The sequence below is a fragment of the Entelurus aequoreus genome, linkage group LG17, assembly GCF_033978785.1.
Source record: "Entelurus aequoreus isolate RoL-2023_Sb linkage group LG17, RoL_Eaeq_v1.1, whole genome shotgun sequence".
In the NCBI taxonomy this organism is placed as follows: Eukaryota; Metazoa; Chordata; class Actinopteri; order Syngnathiformes; family Syngnathidae; genus Entelurus; species Entelurus aequoreus.
The window spans coordinates 24,420,674-24,442,721 of NC_084747.1; the positions used below are offsets into that span (position 1 = coordinate 24,420,674).

General features: G+C 42.8%; 1 protein-coding gene across 3 annotated transcripts in view; it reads right to left on the minus strand.

The window, feature by feature from the left end:
• Positions 1-22,048, minus strand: part of LOC133632721 (centrosomal protein of 120 kDa-like) — a 61,446-nt gene that overhangs the window by 26,373 nt on the left and 13,025 nt on the right. For all 3 annotated transcript variants that reach the window (XR_009821695.1, XM_062025338.1, XM_062025339.1), the window contains exons 3-15: positions 19,237-19,351; positions 19,019-19,169; positions 18,780-18,958; positions 18,520-18,717; positions 17,896-18,129; positions 17,616-17,757; positions 17,387-17,552; positions 17,174-17,323; positions 12,966-13,148; positions 3,023-3,230; positions 1,431-1,661; positions 1,126-1,215; positions 964-1,056 (exon numbers count right to left, since the gene is read on the minus strand). Coding sequence is in view for 2 of the 3 variants with exons in the window: in XM_062025338.1 (XP_061881322.1) it covers positions 964-1,056; positions 1,126-1,215; positions 1,431-1,661; positions 3,023-3,230; positions 12,966-13,148; positions 17,174-17,323; positions 17,387-17,552; positions 17,616-17,757; positions 17,896-18,129; positions 18,520-18,717; positions 18,780-18,958; positions 19,019-19,169; positions 19,237-19,351 (2,140 nt within the window). In the remaining variant the exon portion in view is untranslated. The remainder of the gene's footprint in view (positions 1-963; positions 1,057-1,125; positions 1,216-1,430; positions 1,662-3,022; positions 3,231-12,965; positions 13,149-17,173; positions 17,324-17,386; positions 17,553-17,615; positions 17,758-17,895; positions 18,130-18,519; positions 18,718-18,779; positions 18,959-19,018; positions 19,170-19,236; positions 19,352-22,048) is intronic.

Below are 22,048 nucleotides of genomic sequence, written 5' to 3' on the forward strand. Positions count from 1 at the left end.
CACCGCCATACCATCACACATGCTGCCTCTTACACTTTCACCCTAGAACATGTCTTGACCACTAATACACCCCCATACCATCACACATGCTGCCTCTTACACTTTCACCCTAGAACAGTCCCCATGGTTCGTTTCCTCTTTGGTCCACAGTTTCCAAAAATAATTAGAAGCATGGACTCGTCAGACCACAGAACACTTCTCCACTTTGCATCAGTCCATCTTAGATGAGCTCGGGCCCAGCGAAGCGTTTCTGGGTGTTGTTGATAAATGGCTTTGGCTTTGCATAGTACAGTTTTAACTTGCACTTACAGATGTAGCGACCAACTGTAGTTACTGACAGTGGTTTTCTGAAGTGTTCCTGAGCTCTTGTGGTGATATCCTTTACACACTGATGTGGCTTTTTGATGCCGTACCACCTGAGGGATGCAAGGTGTGTAATATCATGGCTTACCTGCAGTGATTTCTCCACATTCTCTGAACCTTTTGATGATATTACGGAGCGTAGATGGTGAAATCCCTAAATTCCTTGCAATAGCTGCTTGAGAAATGTTGTTCTTAAACAATTTGTTGACAAAGTGGTGACCCTCGCCCCGTCCTTGTTTGTGAATGACTGAGCATTTCATGGAAGCTGCTTTTATACCCAATCATGGCACCCACCTGTTCCCAATTAGCCTGTTCACCTGTGGGATGTTCCAAATAAGTCTTTGATGAGCATTCCTCAACTTTCTCACTCTTTTTTGCCACTTGTGCCAGCTTTTTGCAACAAGTTGCAGGCATCAAATTCCAAATGAGCTAATATTTGCAATTAATGAAGTTTCTCAGTGTGAACATGAAATATCTTGTCTTTGCAGTCTATTCTATTGAATATAAGTTGAAAAGGATTTGTTGTATTCTCTTTTTATTTACCATTTACACAACTTCACTGCTTTTGTAGTATTCATAGTAAAAGGAGAAGAGAGTGACCTTGAGTTTGTCCTCAGTGAGTTCTTTGTCTTTCTTTTCCAGATCAACTAAAGTTGACTGAAGTTTTTCTTCCAAACGGTCACACTCCATCTCCTAGTGATGACATCTTCCATGAGATCATTGTATGACATCATGTACAGTGTGAAGAACCACTTGGTCTACCTTCTTCTTGACGCACGCCTCTCTCTCACCATCACGCCGCATCCACTCTTCTGCCAACGCCTGCATGTGCACCAACTCCTTCCTCCTCAGCTGCACACACACACACACACACACACACACACACACACACACACACACACACACACACACACACACACACACACACACACACACACACACACACACACACACACACACACACACACACACACACACACACACATCAAACAATGCAAAGCAAGAAACATTTAAAAGATAGGAAAGAAGTGCGTCAACAAAGAAATCAGAGTACTTCCTGCCTTTACCTGATCATTGAAGTCGTCCTCCTGCTTCTCCTTCCACAGTTCCAACTCCAGAGCCTTGTGGTACTCTTGTGTGTCCCGTGGGCACGGGGGGGCTGACACAGGAGGGGGGGCTGACACAGGAGGCGGAGCTGACACAGGAGGCGGGGCTGACACAGGAGGCGGGGCTGACACAAGGGGCGGGGCTGACACAAGGGGCGGGGCAGGTGTTGGCAAAGGAGCTGCATGTTCACTCTGGTGAGAAGATGACAACCTCTATCTTTAATTTCTCCATCAGGGCTGTCCGCTTAGCTTTTTCACTAGTGGCACTGGTGCTACCAAATTGAAAAAATGAGTAGCACAGAAACATTTTTGTAGAACAACATTTTTTAGGATGAAAATGCATTTGACATTTTCAATAAGATGACTCAAAGGCAGACATACTAGGACTGTAATGTGCTAGCACTGAGACTAAGAACAGCCATATCCCAATGTAGTTTGACCGAGAGATGGAACTAGTCTTCGACATCTCCAGCATACACAAAAACAAGTACCAACAAGTAAGAAAAGTAGGTTTTGAATTACAGCATCCCAACTTAAGAGGAGTTTTGACATAAGAAAAGAGGAAAAACCTTGAAAATAATATAAGAAAAATCTCCAACCTTCTTTAAAAAAAACATTTAGCGATGCTCAATTCTTCCGCTAACAAATACACAAAAAAGAAAAATATGAAATAAGGTGCCCTGTTTTAGGAGGACATGTTTAAACATCAGCAGCAACATGAAAATAATTGACCTTTAACAATAAACATTATTATAGGACATACACACAATAAACATTATTATAGGACATACACACAATAAACATTATTATAGGACGTACACACAATAAACATTATTATAGGACATACACACAATAAACATTATTATAGGACGTACACACAATAAACATAGGACATACACACAATAAACATGATTATAGGACATACACACAATAAACATGATTATAGGACATACACACAATAAACATTATTATAGGACATACACACAATAAACATGATTATAGGACATACACACAATAAACATTATTATAGGACATACACACAATAAACATTATTATAGGACATACACACAATAAACATGATTATAAGACATACACACCATAAACATGATTATAGGACATACACACAATAAACATTATTATAGGACATACACACAATAAACATTATTATAGGACATACACACAATAAACATTATTATAGGACATACACACAATAAACATTATTATAGGACATACACACCATAAACATTATTATAGGACATACACACAATAAACATGATTATAGGACATACACACAATAAACATTATTATAGGACATACACACAATAAACATGATTATAGGACCTACACACAAAGGAACACCAACCTGCCAACTGCGTCATGACTGTGTTCTGAAAATTACTTTTAAAGAGTAATCAATTAAAGTAATTGAACCACTAACAGAATGACTCTTTACTAAATATATTGCAGTTTGGTCTGAGAGCAGAGAAAAAAGCGGTACAGCTAGTTCACCATGATGACAACTTCATCTTTCATTCACGCACACACCTACCTACCTGGGTGGACTGTGGCGCAGGTATCTCTTTGACGTGAACCTGGGTGGACTGTGGCGCAGGTATCTCTTTGACGTGAACCTGGGTGGACTGTGGCGCAGGTATCTCTTTGACGTGAACCTGGGTGGACTGTGGCGCAGGTATCTCTTTGACATGAAGCAGTCCAAAGTCGTCCAGCGTGGCCATGTAGCTCAACTCTGCCACTATCTCACTGGAAGTGTCCCAAGAAGAAGAGCACATATATGTTATGTCCACTGGGGGGCAGCAGTGAAAGAAGAAGAGCCCATATATGGTATGTCCACTGGGGGGCAGCAGTGAAAGAAGAAGAGCACATATAGGGTATGTCCACTGGGGGCAGCAGTGAAAGAAGAAGAGCACATATAGGGTATGTCCACTGGGGGGCAGCAGTGAAAGAAGAAGAGCCCATATATGGTAGGTCCACTGGGTGGGGGCAGCAGTGAAAGAAGAAGAGCCCATATATGGTATGTCCACTGGGGGCAGCAGTGAAAGAAGAAGAGCACATATAGGGTATGTCCACTGGGGGCAGCAGTGAAAGAAGAAGAGCACATATATGGTAGGTCCACTGGGGGCAGCAGTGAAAGAAGAAGAGCCCATATATGGTATGTCCACTGGGGGCAGCAGTGAAAGAAGAAGAACCCATATATGGTATGTCCACTGGGGGGCAGCAGTGAAAGAAGAAGAACCCATATATGGTATGTCCACTTGGGGCAGCAGTGAAAGAAGAAGAGTGTAGTAGAATTTCTGACCTTTGACCTATATTGCATGTCTAATGCGAATGTACGCTCATTTGATTTCTCTCCTATTCTGTGCCAGTGGGACAAAAGTGAATGTTAAGTCGTGCCAACCTGTCTACAGAATGTGTTGACTGTCTAAAGGATTCGAGTTGGTATGGAACAGATAGGGATAACAGAAAGACATTGACGCATTAGATAACAAACAATGACGCACAAGAGACATATAAAAAATGGCAGAAGACCGGAACTCGAGAGTGATTTTGGCTTGTGTGTGTCTTGTTTACTCCGGAGTAACATGTGGTCTGTCTGCACGGCCAACTTAATTCAACCTGCACTTCTGATAATGGATAAATAAATTTGTTGTACTAAACTACTTTTGCTGCCTGTTTAAGCTTCGGACAATCCACTACACAAATTGGCGTCACGAACAGGATGGTTTAGAAGCTACAGGTCGACAGCCGCTCCTGCTCTCTCTGCCAGGCAGACAGTGTGTTGCACGCGCGCATCACAAGGTAAGCGTTTTGCTTAAAGTGTAAACATTTTCTGCCTGCAGAGAGCTGGATCGATAAGACTAATTGCTGAATCTATTTTTGATAAAAGATAGGTTTAGTCAGGTTCTCCAAAAACAACCTGGAATGGGATAAATTATGGTTGGATTGAGTTGTTTTATATGTGATCATTTGTCTGTGTGTTTGTTGAAAACTTGTGATTTCTTGTTTTTAACATAAGGGGATTGGTGATAGAATTTTGGTGGTTTGGAATGTAGAAGCATAGACGATGTGAGACGAAAAATTTCTTTTAACCTCTTCATCCTCTGTCGTTGTTGGCAGAGGATGCTTTTTTCTGCAAGTACATTAGGTTAGCCGGAGTTGGACACAGCGAAATTTAAGGCAAGGTTGGCTAACTGGTGTGACATTTGGCCCACACAAATTTATGACGTCTATGAAGGTCCTACGTATCTGTCTATGTGGAAACTGCAGCCGGGTAAAAAGCCTGATATAAGGTGATCGTTCAGTGACTCCGGTAAAGGAGATCAACTGAGCCAAGTTGTCACGAATTTGGAAATTTGCTGCAGTATAGATGGATAGAGTTAAGGGGTCCATATGGTAGAGCTTTGGTGAAACTTGGTGAAACTGTATGGACTGACCAGACATGATGACTGCAGAGCATTGGGTGATTATCAGTGACTCTATGGTGCTTTTATGCTGTTGCCGTGTATTGGTCAGGGAGTAAAACCAGGGGCTGCTCCGCTGAACGGGTTAATCGCCGTTGTATGAGTAACGATGGGACCTGTGTTTGTTAATGAGACGGCCGATTCCACAAAAGCACGCGTGCATTAGTTGTTTATATTGGTCCGGACCAGGGGGGCGTGGTTTGTGGGATAAAAATGTGTGTTTTTTAAATTTATATATATATATCTGCGTATTGTAATAACATTTGTGTAGCACCTGGTTTCTTATCTGGTTTAAGTCCCATCTGAAAAAATCAACCTCTCCCCTCACGCTTTTCTCACAGCCCCGCTATCTGTAAAAGTTGGGAAATTGTCCAAAATGTGTGTGCGTGTGAGAAAATAGACAAAGTTATGTACAGAAAACACATGAGTGAATGATCCATCCATATAATTATTTTCTTCCGCTTATCAAGAGGTTGGATCGCGGAGGCAGCAGCCTAAGCAGGGAAGCTCCCCCCTTTGGCGCTGCGAGCGAATTCCTGTCATTTGAATTTGTTTTAAACTATACTGGTGATTGTGACTGTGCGATATTACAGTTGTTTTACACACTGAGATTTTGAGTACGGGAAAAAAGGCTCTTGCTCGCTGGTAAATTCTCTGTGTGAGTGACTGTGTGACGCATATAAAGAAAAAAAAAAAAAAAGAAAAAAAAAGGAGTCTCAGCTGGGAGACATTTTGAGATAAGAGTGTGTGTGTGTGACGAGGCTGTGTGAGTGACAGCTGCGTGAGGCGTGGGCCGAAGAGGTGCGACAATGTTAGGATAGCATTGAGTTAGGTTAGCATTAAGCTAGGTTAGCATTGAGTTAGCATAGCATTGGATTAGTTTAGCATTGAGCTAGGTTTAAAGAATACAAAAATAAATGAATAATATAACGTGCAGACATTTCTTATTCAGCATGTGTTTTACTTTATACCGAATAGCAATGGATTTGGATATTTTTCTTTAATATGTTCAATATGCGGCTTCCAACATATTAATGATCAATTACTATTCTCAAGAATGTAGTTCATATACTCTGTCAATTTCCACTTGATTCAACTTTAATTTTTGTTTCACAATTTGACTTTGCACCCTGGACAGGTCGCCACCTCATCACAGGGCCAACACAGATAGATAGACAGACAACATTCACACACTAGGGCAAATTTAGTCTTATTAATTTCTACATATTGAGATCTATTACTTAAAATAACTACTTAACCACTATTGTGAAACACCTTTCTAATTTATGGGAGTATTGGGATAGGATTGAGGAAGATGTCTGCTGTGGTGGTGGTTAGTTTGGAAATTAATTTAATAAAAGTAACTTTAAAGTACAGTCTGACATTTTAGTTTGTAGTAATGTATAGTTTTATTTAGACATTGCAGTACACCATACCATACGCCCGGGAATCGTTTTTGGTGATTTGGCTCCAAAATTTTTTGTGGTCTTTGGTGTGACTCGGCCGGGGTTTTGAACTTGCGACCTGCCGATCTCAGGGCGGACACTCTAACCACTAGGCCACTGAGATGAAGGAGGCAAACCAAATCTCAACAGCTTTCAATTAGCTACAGATTTTGAGAGTATAATGCGAATAACTATAACTTTACAACTGTTTGCTGTGAATAGTGTTGAATAATAATTACCGTAATTTCCGGACTATAAGCCGCACCTGACTATAAGCCGCACCAGCTAAATTTAGGGGAACATACAGATTGCTCCATATATAAGCCGCACCCGACTATAAGCCGCAGGGTTTTGATGTGTAATTACCGTAGTATATAGGGGTTCCTGCTACCACGGAGGGGATTGTCGGGACAGAGATGACTGTTTGGGAACGCAAAGCGTCCCATTTATTAACAATAAATCTTTCAATCATTCAATCAAACTTTCACATCTTTGACATGGCGAACAGCATTCGTGCAGAGTACAAATAATACAACGGTGCAAAGTAATACAAAGTGCTCACCTGTACGTTATCAAAATAACTAGCCTACCGGTATATGAAAAGTCAGTCTTTAATCATTGTGTCATCGTCTTCCTCCTGCGTACTAAAACCACCGAAATCCTCTTCGTCGGTGTCGGAGAAGAACAGGCCGTAAATAAGCCGCACCCTTGTATAAGCCGCAGGGACCAGAACGAGGGGAAAAAGTAGCGGCTTATAGTCCGGAAATTACGGTACAAATAACAGCCTACATTAATAATTAGAATAAGAGCCGATATGTAAAGTGTTAAAAAGAGGAGAAGTGTGATTAGGGCTGGCGCTTAGAGCATGGCCTTGTGTGTTTGTTGTGACTAGGTTGGATAACCAGTCGGAGACATGCAAGGCAAGGCAAGGCGGGGCAGCTTTGTTTGTGTGGCGTTTTTCCAGGAAAGGACAAGACTCAAAGTGCTTCACAGACAACAAAGTGAAATGAAAGAAAGTAAAAGCAAAATTAAAATGCAGACAATAAAAATAAAAACAGTGCGGACGTTAAAAGTTAAAAGATTAAAAGATTTAGCTGAAAGATAAGGATAAACGTGAATAAATACATTCTTTTGTTTTGGAGAGTATCACGCACAGCGGGAGGTCAGAGTGCAAGCATGACAGCTTGCTCGCGCCTACTGATAGACAAATGATAGTTTAAATTAACTTATAGATAATCTTTAAGTGAACTAAAAGGGTACTTAAATACACATGAAGTAGTACGTATAATCTTTGAATTAAGGTTATTGATTAGCAATTAATGGGTTAGTTAAGACTGTAATTTTAAAACGTGATATGCAAAATTGAACTAACCGAGAGGATATGAAAACGATGGGTGTACATGTTTTGAGTTCCAAATTCTGGAGGAAAAAACCTCAACAAAACGTAAAACCATACAGACGGACTTGGGTGGTAGCCATGGTTGTGCTAGGTCAAGCGAGGGTGGAAAGGATGTGCAGCCGGGGGACTGCCAACTTCTCTGAACAAGACAAGCTCCAAAGTTGTAGCCAGAACATGCTCACAAAAAATACAGGTGTGACAGCAGGACGAACAGCAGGATACAAACAGACCCCTGCTGGACATAAGTGTCAACGGACAATGTTCAACACAATCTTTGAAGCATTCCTTTGTGGTCAACCTGCACACACCTTGTAATGACCTGCTTACCAACTGTGCCCTGACAATTCAATACCGCACAGAAGGAACTTCCTGATGTTGCCTGACAGCACGACATCAGCTGACAACTACTGGGGACGCCTCCCAGGAAGGAATGGAGGACGGGGACTGCTCCAACTGTCCTAGCACTGGCTGACTGAGGTGCGTCCGTGTGTCCTGCCACCCAAACCGCCAAAGTGTATGATCACCAATTAGACGACTCATAATAGGAGCCTTTTGACTCTTATATATGGTGGGACTCGAGGTATGGCCGCTCATGTGAACTATCCTTACAACAATTAGAATGGTATAAGATGGACAACTAATGACCCACATTGTTCCCTCTGTCCTGCCTACGAAACCAAAAATGTAGGTCAAATGATAAAACAGGGCGTAGCTGCCGCTGATTGAACCGATACGCAAATACCACATTTTCAATTATTTCGGTTGTCTGTTAAAAACATAGCTATTGGTTGCAATTTGGACACTCCTGCTGTAGGCTACAAGGAGCTAGCAGCTACACAACAGCTGAGCTAAAATAAAATTTAAGCATATCAAAAAAAAAAAAAAAAAATTGTAGTTGCTTATCATACATACACAAAGTCGCAGAGAGACAGAAGTCTGTAGAAAGTATTCAGTAACAAACGTGTCCGCATTATTAAACTTTCTACCACAGGAAACATACTGAACAAATACAGCAGTTACTGTCAGACTCTAATCCGGATTACCTTGTCTATCAGAGACATGGTTAAAACCCACAACAACTTTCGTTCTAATTAATGTCCCGGGGGACAAGATTACAGAAAAGACAGATCGAGTGACAAAGGGGGGAGGAATTATGATTTATGAAAGGGAAAACATTAAAAGTAGATCAATTTGAGTATGTTGAAATTAAAATCACATTTTCCTCAGAAATGAATTTCAAGGTAATTGTAGTATACCGATCGACCACAGATAAAGACATTTTTCTTGATTCATTTTCAGACATCCTCAAACAGCATAGTATGAAAGAAGTAACGTCATGGGGGACGTTAATCTGGACTGGTTAAATAAAACACGTAGAAAGAAACTTAAGGATATTATAAACGGCTTCTATATGATACAAATGATAAGCAGCCCTACTAGAATTACAATTGGATGACAACAATCAAAGAGAACATCTGTAAATACACAAATACAAAACCAGAAAGAAGAGTGCTAAAATAAAAATACCATTGGATTCTAATAAAGACATGAGGACTCAGCTCTCATAAGAGCAATTATAACAGGTCTAAATACAGATCGTATGATTTTAAAAGTTTGGAGGAACAAAGTTACAATGTTTATGCGGAAGTCTAAGGCTGACTTTCACTTAGAATTAATCAAAGCTGCAAAAGGGAACATTAGAAAGTTATGGAAAACCAGATACAAACTTACGGAAAGAGAGCAAACAAGAAACAACACTATAACATTAAATATCAATGGCGCTACTATCGCAGACAGTCTGGACATAAGTAATAATTTTAATGAACATTTCATCCAGTCTGTACAAACCCTGAATAAAGAGTCCCTCAAAATCAGTACAAATAATTGTCATTTATTCAGGATGGACTAATTTTAGAATTAACAAATGAAACAAAGTTAAACAAAATCTTCACTGCATTATCAGACTCACGATCTAGAGATATATAAATGGGTTGGACACTATCTTCCTAAAAACATAAGGATTGTATTATTGCTCGTATAACAACAATTGATAAATAAATCAATAACGGAAAACACTTTCCCCCGGGAAGAGCTAGACGAAGTGGCTGGGGAGAGGGAAGTCTGGGCTTCCCTGCTTAGGCTGCTGCCCCCGCGACCCGACCTCGGATAAGCGGAAGAAGATGGATGGATGGATGGATGGATGATGGAAAACACTTTCCCTACCACGTGGAGAAACTGCTACTATGATTAAATCCATAAAGCAGGAAATAAAGAAGACCAGAACATGTACAGACCAATTAGCCTTCTCCACGTTATAACAAAAGGAATAGAAAATTTGAAATTAAAAAGTGGCTTTGGAGCAATCAAGGCTGCTCACACGGTCACTAAGAGGGGCATTATGTTGACACATCAACTTAATGTGTAGTATATTTATCCATGAGAGCATTTTGTTGTAAATTGTGAGGTATGGCTGTTAAAAGCTTGGTTGTTTTTACGAATGATGACAGATGTGAACAAGAGCATGTATGGTCTTTGTGTGATGATGTAAATAAGGTGTGGTTGTATTGTATGGTAAGTATGTGTCCATGAAGGGGCATTTGGTGACTTTTCTTATCATTGATTACATGCTACAGTATGATTATTTTTTGATTAATTATTAATTACTATGAATGTATATATTTATTATGATTAATTAGTGTCATAATTTTATTGCTTGATTTTTGGATCCCTTTAATTTAGGTAGCCAGGGACTACAGATGGAAAGTAGCTATTTAGATATAATCTGGTACAGAACATATCTGTTTCTGAACTTAATGTTTCTGTGCATTGTCCCATCATAGATAGACTAAATTAAATACAACTATTTAGTGAATTATTGAGGCCACAATAATTCACTAGGTGTTGTAAAATATCAAAGTACTATTGCAAAAGCGAACAGTGACCTCAAACATGACCTGTCCTCCGCCTCTGTTCTTGCTGCACTTGACTATCAGCTGTCTTTTCTTTTTCTTGGATGTTTCTGAAACTACTAATACTACTACTACTATCACTATTACTATTACTACGACTAACACTGTCCCTGTGAGAGGGACAGAGGGGGGAGGTGAGTTTGGATTGGGTCAAGTTTGAGCGTGTTGAGGTTTTATTTAATGGATATGATCAATCCGATACAAGGATAAAGGAACGTAATGATTTAGATTGACAATTGCAGTGGTTGGCGGAAGCAACCCCAACCTCAAAGGAGGGTGCCAATTCAGTAATTAAATGTTTTGTGAATGATCTAATATCCCGACATGGTTTCCCCAAAAAGATTAGGTCAAACAACGGCACCTATTTTAAGAAAATAGGTTATCATCTTCAGTCACAAGATCAGCACTTCTCAGGACCAGCAGCTTCCTAGGAAGGTGGAAAGACCATGAGACCAAAATGGTAAGTTTGCAAAATGTAGAATTTGTGTGCCAGTTCCTCTGTGCAGATTTGAGGATGAAAGCAGCCACTCCAGATTCCCTTGCACTCGCTAAGAGGGGCACGGTCAAAGCCAATCCAGGACCAACACCCGATACCTGACTGGAAGGAACCGAGAGGAGAGACAACACCTTGCCAGCGATGACGAGAACAACTAAGGTTGCCAGCCAATGTGTCCACCGGGACTCCAGCAGCTGTGGAAAGAAGTGTCGGGAGTGCCGAAGCAGCGAGGAGGCCTGAAGCAAGCCGAGGGCCTGGACCAAAGCCCCACGCCCCATACTCTGCCCCCGCCTTCCCCAAAGCCCCCACAGCTCCAACTTTTTCTCAGCTTTTCCCCAATTTCGGCCAGCACGCACCGGCCACTGAACAGTCTGCCCAATGGACTGAACCACACCCCAAAGAGAGACAGACTGTTTGAGTGGATCTCTTTCTTCCTCAAGGCAGCCAAAAGCCCAACGAGGTGTCGGCAGGCCACCAGCCTGAGGCACCACCGAGCCATCTATACGAGCACTAATCGAACATGGACTCATACGAAATTCAGTTGTGTGTTCAAAATCAATTGATAATTAACAATATTGGTAACTACATCCATTGCAAATGCCGGGAAAAATATTTTTGCAAATGTCTTACAGTCATAAGTCTATATACATTCATCTATTTATGTTCAATGATGTTCATGATCAAAGTATTTGTTATTCCCTTACTAAATCAAAGGGTAGGCCACTAATTGTGTTCTGTGAGATGGTTTTACTGCAGGCTGGTAACAGCGATCGCTCTGAAGGAGGGTCATAGACGGAATTTTTGCCTCGTATAAAAACATTGAGGTTTTTGCCTCTATCTGTGGTAGAGATTTAACATGTGGTCTACATCAGAAATTATTTTGGTCCAGGGTCTTAAGACCCTGGAAGGCGGGTATGTAGTAGAATTTCTGACCTTTGACCTATATTGCATGTCTAATGGGACATGCAATATAGGTATATAGGTGTCATTTGATTTCTCTCCTATTCTGTGCCAGTGGGACAAAAGTGAATGTTAAGTCGTGCCAACCTGTCTACAGAATGTGTTGACTGTCTAAAGGATTCGAGATGGTATGGAACAGATAGGGATAACAGAAAGACATTGACGCATTAGATAACAAACAATGACGCACAAGAGACATATAAAAAATGGCAGAAGACCGGAACTCGAGAGTGATTTTGGCTTGTGTGTGTCTTGTTTACTCCGGAGTAACATGTGGTCTGTCTGCACGGCCTGCACTTCTGATAATGGGTAAATAAATTTGTTGTACTAAACTACTTTTGTTGCCTGTTTAAGCTTCGGACAATCCACTACAAGAGCACATATGGTATGTCCACTGGGGGGCAGTAGTGAAAGAAGAAGAGCCCATATATGGTATGTCCACTGGGGGGCAGCAGTGAAAGAAAAAGAGCACATATATGGTATGTCCACTGGGGGCAGCAGTTAAAGAAGAAGATCCCATATATGGTATGTCCACTGGGGGGCAGCAGTGAAAGAAGAAGAACCCATATATGATATGTCCACGGGGGGCAGCAGTGAAAGAAGAACAGCCCATATATGGTATGTGCACTGGGGGCAGCAGTGAAAGAAGAAGAGCACATATGTGATATGTCCACTGGGGGGCAGCAGTGAAAGAAGAAGAGCACATATATGGTATGTCCACAGCGGGCAGCAGTGAGCGTGCTCTAACCTCTGAGGACTGAAGAAGGGGATCCTGTCCTGGTGAGTTTGACGCCAGCCCGTCTCTCCTGTGGCTGCCAGGTATGGACTTCTCTCAGCGCCCAGCAGGTGAGACAACTGCAGCGAGCCTCGACCAATCAGCTGCTCTCTGCTGCTAGCATCCATGTGCCAAAGCTCCAGGACCAGCGGCACTCTGCGTGACAACCGCTTTCACTTAATGCCACACAAGCGCTGGTCAATTATGCTACATTTAACAGCATCACTAATCAAAAGCTATAACGCTACAGCATCACTAATCAAATGCTAACACACTACAGCATCACTAATCAAATGCTAACACGCTACAGAATCACTAATCAAATGCTAACATGCTACAGCAACACTAATCAAACACAACACCACTTATCAAACACTACATGTTACAGTATCAATAATCAAATGCTACACGCTAAAGCATCACTACTCCAATGCTAACATGCTTTTTCATCGCTTATCAAACACTACATGCCAAAGCATTGCTTATTAAAAGCTAACGTGCTACAGCATCGCCTATCAAACGCTACTTGTTACAGTATCAGTAATCAAATGTTATATTCTCCAGCATCACTAATCAAACGCTAACATGCTACAGCGTTGCTTATCAAATGCTACAGCATCACTTATGTTACATGCTACAGCATCACTAATCAAACGCTAACATGCTACAGCGTTGCTTATCAAATGCTACAGCATCACTTATGTTACATGCTACAGCATCACTAATCAAACGTTAACATGCTACAGCGTTGCTTATCAAATGCTACAGCATCACTTATGTTACATGCTACAGCATCACTAATCAAACGCTAACATGCTACAGCGTTGCTTATCAAATGCTACAGCATCACTTATGTTACATGCTACAGCATCAATAATCAAATGTTAACATGCTACAGCGTTGCTTATCAAATGCTACAGCATCACTTATGTTACATGCTACAGCATCACTAATCAAACGCTACAGCGTCGCTTCTCGAACGCGACTTCCTACATCATCACTTATCATATGTTACATGCCACAGCACCGCTAATCAAATGTGACTTCCTACATCATCACTTATCATATGTTACATGCCACAGCACCACTAATCAAATGCAACTTCCTACATCATCACTTATCACATGTTACATGCTACAGCGTCGCTAATCAAATGCGACTTGCTACATCATCACTTATCATATGTTACATGCCACAGCACCGCTAATCAAATGTGACTTCCTACATCATCACTTATCATATGTTACATGCCACAGCACCACTAATCAAATGCAACTTCCTACATCATCACTTATCACATGTTACATGCTACAGCGTCGCTAATCAAATGCGACTTGCTACATCATCACTTATCATATGTTACATGCTACAGCATCGTATCCCTGCAGACTGTATTGATATATATTGATATATAATGTAGGAACCAGAAATATTAATAACAGAAAGAAACAAACCTTTTGTGTGAATGAGTGTGAATGGGGGAGGGAGGTTTTGTGGGTTGGTGCACTAATTGTAAGTGTATCTTGTGTTTTTTATGTGGATTTCATGCAAAAAATGTTTTAATTTCTTGTGCGGCCTGGTACCAATCGATCCACGGACCGATACCGGGCCACGGCCCGGTGGTTGGGGACCACTGCGCTAGAGCATCGCTAATGAAATGCTGTAAGCTACGGCGTTGCTTTATAAATGCTATATGCTAAAGCATCGCTAATGAAATGCTGTAAGCTACAGCATTGCTTTATAAATGCTATATGCTAAAGCATCGCTAATGAAATGCTGTAAGCTACGGCGTTGCTTTATAAATGCTATATGCTAAAGCATCGCTAATGAAATGCTGTAAGCTACAGCATTGCTTTATAAATGCTATATGCTAAAGCATCTCTAATGAAATGCTGTAAGCTACGGCGTTGCTTTATAAATGCTATATGCTAGAGCATCTCTAATGAAATGCTGTAAGCTACAGCGTTGCTTTATAAATGCTATATGCTAGAGCATCTCTAATGAAATGCTGTAAGCTACGGCGTTGCTTTATAAATGCTATATGCTAAAGCATCGCTAATGAAATGCTGTAAGCTACGGCGTTGCTTTATAAATGCTATATGCTAAAGCATCGCTAATGAAATGCTGTAAGCTACAGCATTGCTTTATAAATGCTATATGCTAAAGCATCTCTAATGAAATGCTGTAAGCTACGGCGTTGCTTTATAAATGCTATATGCTAGAGCATCTCTAATGAAATGCTGTAAGCTACAGCGTTGCTTTATAAATGCTATATGCTAGAGCATCTCTAATGAAATGCTGTAAGCTACAGCGTTGCTTTATAAATGCTATATGCTAGAGCATCTCTAATGAAATGCTGTAAGCTACAGCGTTGCTTTATAAATGCTATATGCTAGAGCATCTCTAATGAAATGCTGTAAGCTACGGCGTTGCTTTATAAATGCTATATGCTAAAGCATCGCTAATTAAATGCTGTATGCTACAGCGTTGCTTTATAAATGCTATATGCTAAAGCATCGCTAATTAAATGCTGTATGCTACAGCGTTGCTTTATAAATGCTATATGCTAAAGCATCGCTAATGAAATGATGTAAGCTACGGCGTTGCTTTATAAATGCTATATGCTAAAGCACCGCTAATGAAATGCTGTATGCTACAGCGTTGCTTTATAAATGCTATATGCTAAAGCATCGCTAATGAAATGCTGTATGCTACGGTGTTGCTTTATAAATGCTATATGCTAAAGCATCGCTAATTAAATGCTGTATGCTACAGCGTTGCTTTATAAATGCTATATGCTAAAGCATCGCTAATGAAATGATGTAAGCTACGGCGTTGCTTTATAAATGCTATATGCTAAAGCACCGCTAATGAAATGCTGTATGCTACAGCGTTGCTTTATAAATGCTATATGCTAAAGCATCGCTAATGAAATGATGTAAGCTATGGCGTTGCTTTATAAATGCTATATGCTAAAGCAGGGGTCACCAACCTTTTTGAAAGCAAGAGCTACTTCTTGGGTAGTGATTAATGCGAAGGGCTACCAGTTTGATACACACTTAAATAAATTGCCAGAAATAGCCAATATGCTCAATTTACCTTTAACTCTAAGTTATTATTAATAATTAATGATATTTACACTTAATTGAACGGTTTAAAAGAGGAAAAAACACGAAAAAAATGACATTTAAATTTTGAAACATAGTTTATCTTCAATTTCGACTCTTTAAAATTCAAAATTCAACTGAAAAAAAGAAGAGAAAAACTAGCTAATTCGAATCTTTTTGAAAGAATTAAAAAAATAATTTATGGAACATCATTAGTAATTTTTCCTGATTAAGATTAATTTTAGAATTTTGATGACATGTTTTAAATAGGTTAAAATCCAATCTGCACTTCGTTAGAATATATAACAAATTGGACCAAGCTATATTTCTAACAAAGACAAATCATTATTTCTTCTAGATTTTCCAGAACAAAAATTTTAAAATAAATTCAAAAGACTTTGAAAAAAGATTTAAATTTGATTCTACAGATTTTCTAGATTGGCCAGAATAATTTTTTTGAATTTTAATCATAATAAGTTTGAAGAAAGACTTCACAAATATTCTTCGTCGAAAAAACAGAAGCTAAAATGAAGAATTAAATTAAAATGTATTTATCATTCTTTACAATAAAAAAAATAAATTTACTTGAACATTGATTTAAATTGTCAGGAAAGAAGAGGAAGGAATTTAAAAGGTAAAAAGGTATACCTGTATGTGTCAAAATCCTAAAATCATTTTTAAGGTTGTATTTTTTCTCTAAAATTGTCTTTCTGAAAGTTATAAGAAGCAAAGTAAAAAAATGAATGAATTTATTTAAACAAGTGAAGACCTAGTCTTTAAAATATTTTCTTGGATTTTCAAATTCTATTTGAGTTTTGTCTCTCTTAGAATTAAAAATGTTGGGCAAAGCGAGACCAGCTTGCTAGTAAATAAATACAATTTAAAAAATAGAGGCAGCTCACTGGTAAGTGCTGCTATTTGAGCTATTTTTAGAACAGGCCAGCAGGCTACTCATCTGGTCCTTACGGGCTACCTGGTGCCCGTGGGCACCGCGTTGGTGACCCCTGTGCTAGAGCATCGCTAATGAAATGCTGTATGCTACAGCGTTGCTAATGAAACACTACATGTTGCTACCTGAGGAAGGTGTCCTGTAGCTGCGGCGGTAAGGTGGCAAAGTTGAAGGCGCAGTACGACTGCGGCAGAGACACCTCCATGTTCCTGTGCAGCTCCACGGGGTGGCTGGTCATGACGGGAGACTTGCTGCCAAAAAAGGGATACAAGTACCTGGCGAGCACAGCAGAGCGTGAGCTAAGGATGCTAGCAGCAAAGGTTGAAGAGCATGGTCACCTGAGCGTGGCGGCCATGGGGTGCGTGAGGCCCAGGCTGCCCAGGCTGCACAGGTCCAAAGAGAAGCAATAGTGGTGCGCAGACGGGGGGATGGACAATTGGCTAGCAGAGACAAGGAACGATGAAGCTCCGCCCACTGCTTCAGTTTGAGCCTCCATGTTGTGGCCTAGACAAAAACAACACCGTCACTTCCTGTTGGGAAAGGAGCACTAGAAGGACTCCACCCCACCTGGACGCGCTGTCGTCTCTTTGGCCGCCTCCTCCTTGTCCCCGTGCCCAGCGGCCCGTTGTTCCTCAGCAGCAGGGACTATGACAGGAAGGGACGGCGGAGGGGCGGAGCTTATCTTATGTCCTTCTTGATTGGCTAAAGGCTAGAAGAAGAAAAAGTGAAATACTATGAAATAGTCAGCGACCAATCAGAGCAGAGTAAAATGATATTAAAAGTATTTGTTGGGAGATTTTGACCACCAGAAAACATTAGAAGAAGCCCCGCCCTCGTTATTACCCACCTGGAGCTCGGGTGTGACGTCCTCCTGGCGCAGGGTGACGGCCACGCTCACGTTGGGCTGCAGGTCGGCGGGCTGAGGCGGCAGCGGCCGACTGAGGGTGGCAGCGGGCGGCTGCAGAGCAAACACGCCCTCCACTGTGGCCGCCCTCTTGTCCAGATCCACCGCCAGTGCGGACAGCGTCGCCAGGGGAACGCTGCCGCTGCCCAGCGAATGTGTCCCGCAGCACAGGTGGATCTGAGGGCGCAGAGTGGAAAGGTGAGCTCGGGGGTGGAGCAGAGGGGGCTGTAGCAAACAATAATAATAATAATTATAATAATAATAATAATCTAGTCAGGACACCCGAACGCCTCCCTAGGGAGGTGTTAAGGGCACTTCCGACCGGTAAGAGGCCACGGGGAAGACCCAGGACACGTTGGGAAGACTATGTCTCCCAGCTGGCCTGGGAACGCCTCGGGATTCCCCAGGAGGAGCTGGACCAAGTGGCTGGGGAGAGGGAAGTCTGGGTTTCCCTGCTTAGGCTGCTGCCCCCGCGACCCAACCTCGGATAAGCGGAAGAAGATGGATGGATAGTAATAGTAATAATAATAATTATTATTATTATTACTGTAGCAAGCCTGCGCTCACTTGTAAAGATGGCTGCCGGGACAGGAAGCGGCGCAGGACGTGCTCGCTGCTGCGGATGCGCACGGAGGCGCGCTCGGGCTGGAAGTCCGGGGTGAGAAGGTTCTGGAAAGGCTCGCTGGTGATGTCGTTGCCCAGGAGAGTGTAGAAGAAGAAGAAGCTGGAGCCCTCGGTGGACAGCTTCAAGGTGCTGGGGATCAACTGCAGGAGACCACACCCACTCAGGCCAGGTGTCAGAGGTCGGCTGTGCAGGTCAAGCTTACCTGTTCCAGCTTGCAGGCGAAGGCCACGGTGACGGACAGCACGAACATGTCGGCGGCCACGTCAGCCGGTCCCACCTGATGGTAGCCCTGCTCCGGCACCAGGACCGCCTCCAGTTTGTCTGTCAGCTGCTGCGAGGCCGGGGGCCGGTCTAGATGCTGGTCTTGGCCCTGTGGCCCAACTTTAACAGAATAGGAATGAGGAGAGTTTCTGGAGGAGGAGCCAGGAAGCAGAAATCAACCTTGTCCCGACGAGTCCCCCTTGGCTTTGTTGGCGTCAGGAGTGGCGAGCGGGGGGGTGGACCTCCCGTCGTTCTCCAGCACCATGCTGAGGAGCAGCGAGGGCTTCTTCTTGGTGTACTTGCTGCTCAGCAGGGAGTACCAGCGGGGCTCCTAAGACGCGCAGGAAATAAACATGGCGGCGGGAAAAATAAATATGCAATGGCGGCGGCGTGCTGACCTGAGGGACTTCCTGTACAGATCTGAGGTCCAGGACGATGTAGCCAACACTTTCCCTGCTGCCGCTGCTGGAGTCCACAGTCACACACTGAAGCTTGATGGGAGTCCTCTGCAATCTACACAGGCACATGTTACTAAGCGTGACAAGATGGCCGCCCAACACAATCTACACAGGCACATGTTACTAAGTGTGACAAGATGGTGGGCCAACACAATCTACACAGGCACATGTTACTAAGCGTGACAAGATGGTGGCCCAACACAATCTACACAGGCACATGTTACTAAGCGTGACAAGATGGTGGCCCAACACAATCTACACAGGCACATGTTACTAAGCGTGACAAGATGGTGGCCCAACACAATCTACACAGGCACATGTTACTAAGCGTGACAAGATGGCCGCCCAACACAATCTACACAGGCACATGTTACTAAGCGTGACAAGATGGCCGCCCAACACAATCTACACAGGCACATGTTACTAAGCGTGACAAGATGGTGGGCCAACACAATCTACACAGGCACATGTTACTAAGCGTGACAAGATGGCCGCCCAACACAATCTACACAGGCACATGTTACTAAGCGTGACAAGATGGCCGCCCAACACAATCTACACAGGCACATGTTACTAAGTGTGACAAGATGGTGGCCCAACACAATCTACACAGGCACATGTTACTAAGCGTGACAAGATGGTGGCCCAACACAATCTACACAGGCACATGTTACTAAGCGTGACAAGATGGTGGCCCAACACAATCTACACAGGCACATGTTACTAAGCGTGACAAGATGGTGGCCCAACACAATCTACACAGGCACATGTTACTAAGCGTGACAAGATGGTGGCCCAACACAATCTACACAGGCACATGTTACTAAGCGTGACAAGATGGCCGCCCAACACAATCTACACAGGCACATGTTACTAAGCGTGACAAGATGGCCGCCCAACACAATCTACACAGGCACATGTTACTAAGCGTGACAAGATGGTGGGCCAACACAATCTACACAGGCACATGTTACTAAGCGTGACAAGATGGTGGCCCAACACAATCTACACAGGCACATGTTACTAAGCGTGACAAGATGGTGGCCCAACACAATCTACACAGGCACATGTTACTAAGCGTGACAAGATGGTGGCCCAACACAATCTACACAGGCACATGTTACTAAGCGTGACAAGATGGTGGCCCAACACAATCTACACAGGCACATGTTACTAAGCGTGACAAGATGGTGGCCCAACACAATCTACACAGGCACATGTTACTAAGCGTGACAAGATGGCCGCCCAACACAATCTACACAGGCACATGTTACTAAGCGTGACAAGATGGCCGCCCAACACAATCTACACAGGCACATGTTACTAAGCGTGACAAGATGGTGGGCCAACACAATCTACACAGGCACATGTTACTAAGCGTGACAAGATGGTGGCCCAACACAATCTACACAGGCACATGTTACTAAGCGTGACAAGATGGTGGGCCAACACAATCTACACAGGCACATGTTACTAAGCGTGACAAGATGGTGGCCCAACACAATCTACACAGGCACATGTTACTAAGCGTGACAAGATGGCCGCCCAACACAATCTACACAGGCACATGTTACTAAGCAACCAGCGTGACAAGATGGTGGCCCAACACAATCTACACAGGCACATGTTACTAAGCGTGACAAGATGGCCGCCCAACACAATCTACACAGGCACATGTTACTAAGCGTGACAAGATGGCGGCCCAACACAATCTACACAGGCACATGTTACTAAGCAACCAGCGTGACAAGATGGTGGCCCAACACAATCTACACAGGCACATGTTACTAAGCGTGACAAGATGGCCGCCCAACACAATCTACACAGGCACATGTTACTAAGCGTGACAAGATGGTGGGCCAACACAATCTACACAGGCACATGTTACTAAGCGTGACAAGATGGCGGCCCAACACAATCTACACAGGCACATGTTACTAAGCGTGACAAGATGGTGGGCCAACACAATCTACACAGGCACATGTTACTAAGCGTGACAAGATGGTGGGCCAACACAATCTACACAGGCACATGTTACTAAGCGTGACAAGATGGTGGGCCAACACAATCTACACAGGCACATGTTACTAAGCGTGACAAGATGGTGGGCCAACACAATCTACACAGGCACATGTTACTAAGCGTGACAAGATGGTGGCCCAACACAATCTACACAGGCACATGTTACTAAGCGTGACAAGATGGCCGCCCAACACAATCTACACAGGCACATGTTACTAAGCAACCAGCGTGACAAGATGGTGGCCCAACACAATCTACACAGGCACATGTTACTAAGCGTGACAAGATGGCCGCCCAACACAATCTACACAGGCACATGTTACTAAGCAACCAGCGTGACAAGATGGTGGCCCAACACAATCTACACAGGCACATGTTACTAAGCGTGACAAGATGGCCGCCCAACACAATCTACACAGGCACATGTTACTAAGCGTGACAAGATGGCGGCCCAACACAATCTACACAGGCACATGTTACTAAGCAACCAGCGTGACAAGATGGTGGCCCAACACAATCTACACAGGCACATGTTACTAAGCGTGACAAGATGGCCGCCCAACACAATCTACACAGGCACATGTTACTAAGCGTGACAAGATGGTGGGCCAACACAATCTACACAGGCACATGTTACTAAGCGTGACAAGATGGCGGCCCAACACAATCTACACAGGCACATGTTACTAAGCGTGACAAGATGGTGGGCCAACACAATCTACACAGGCAC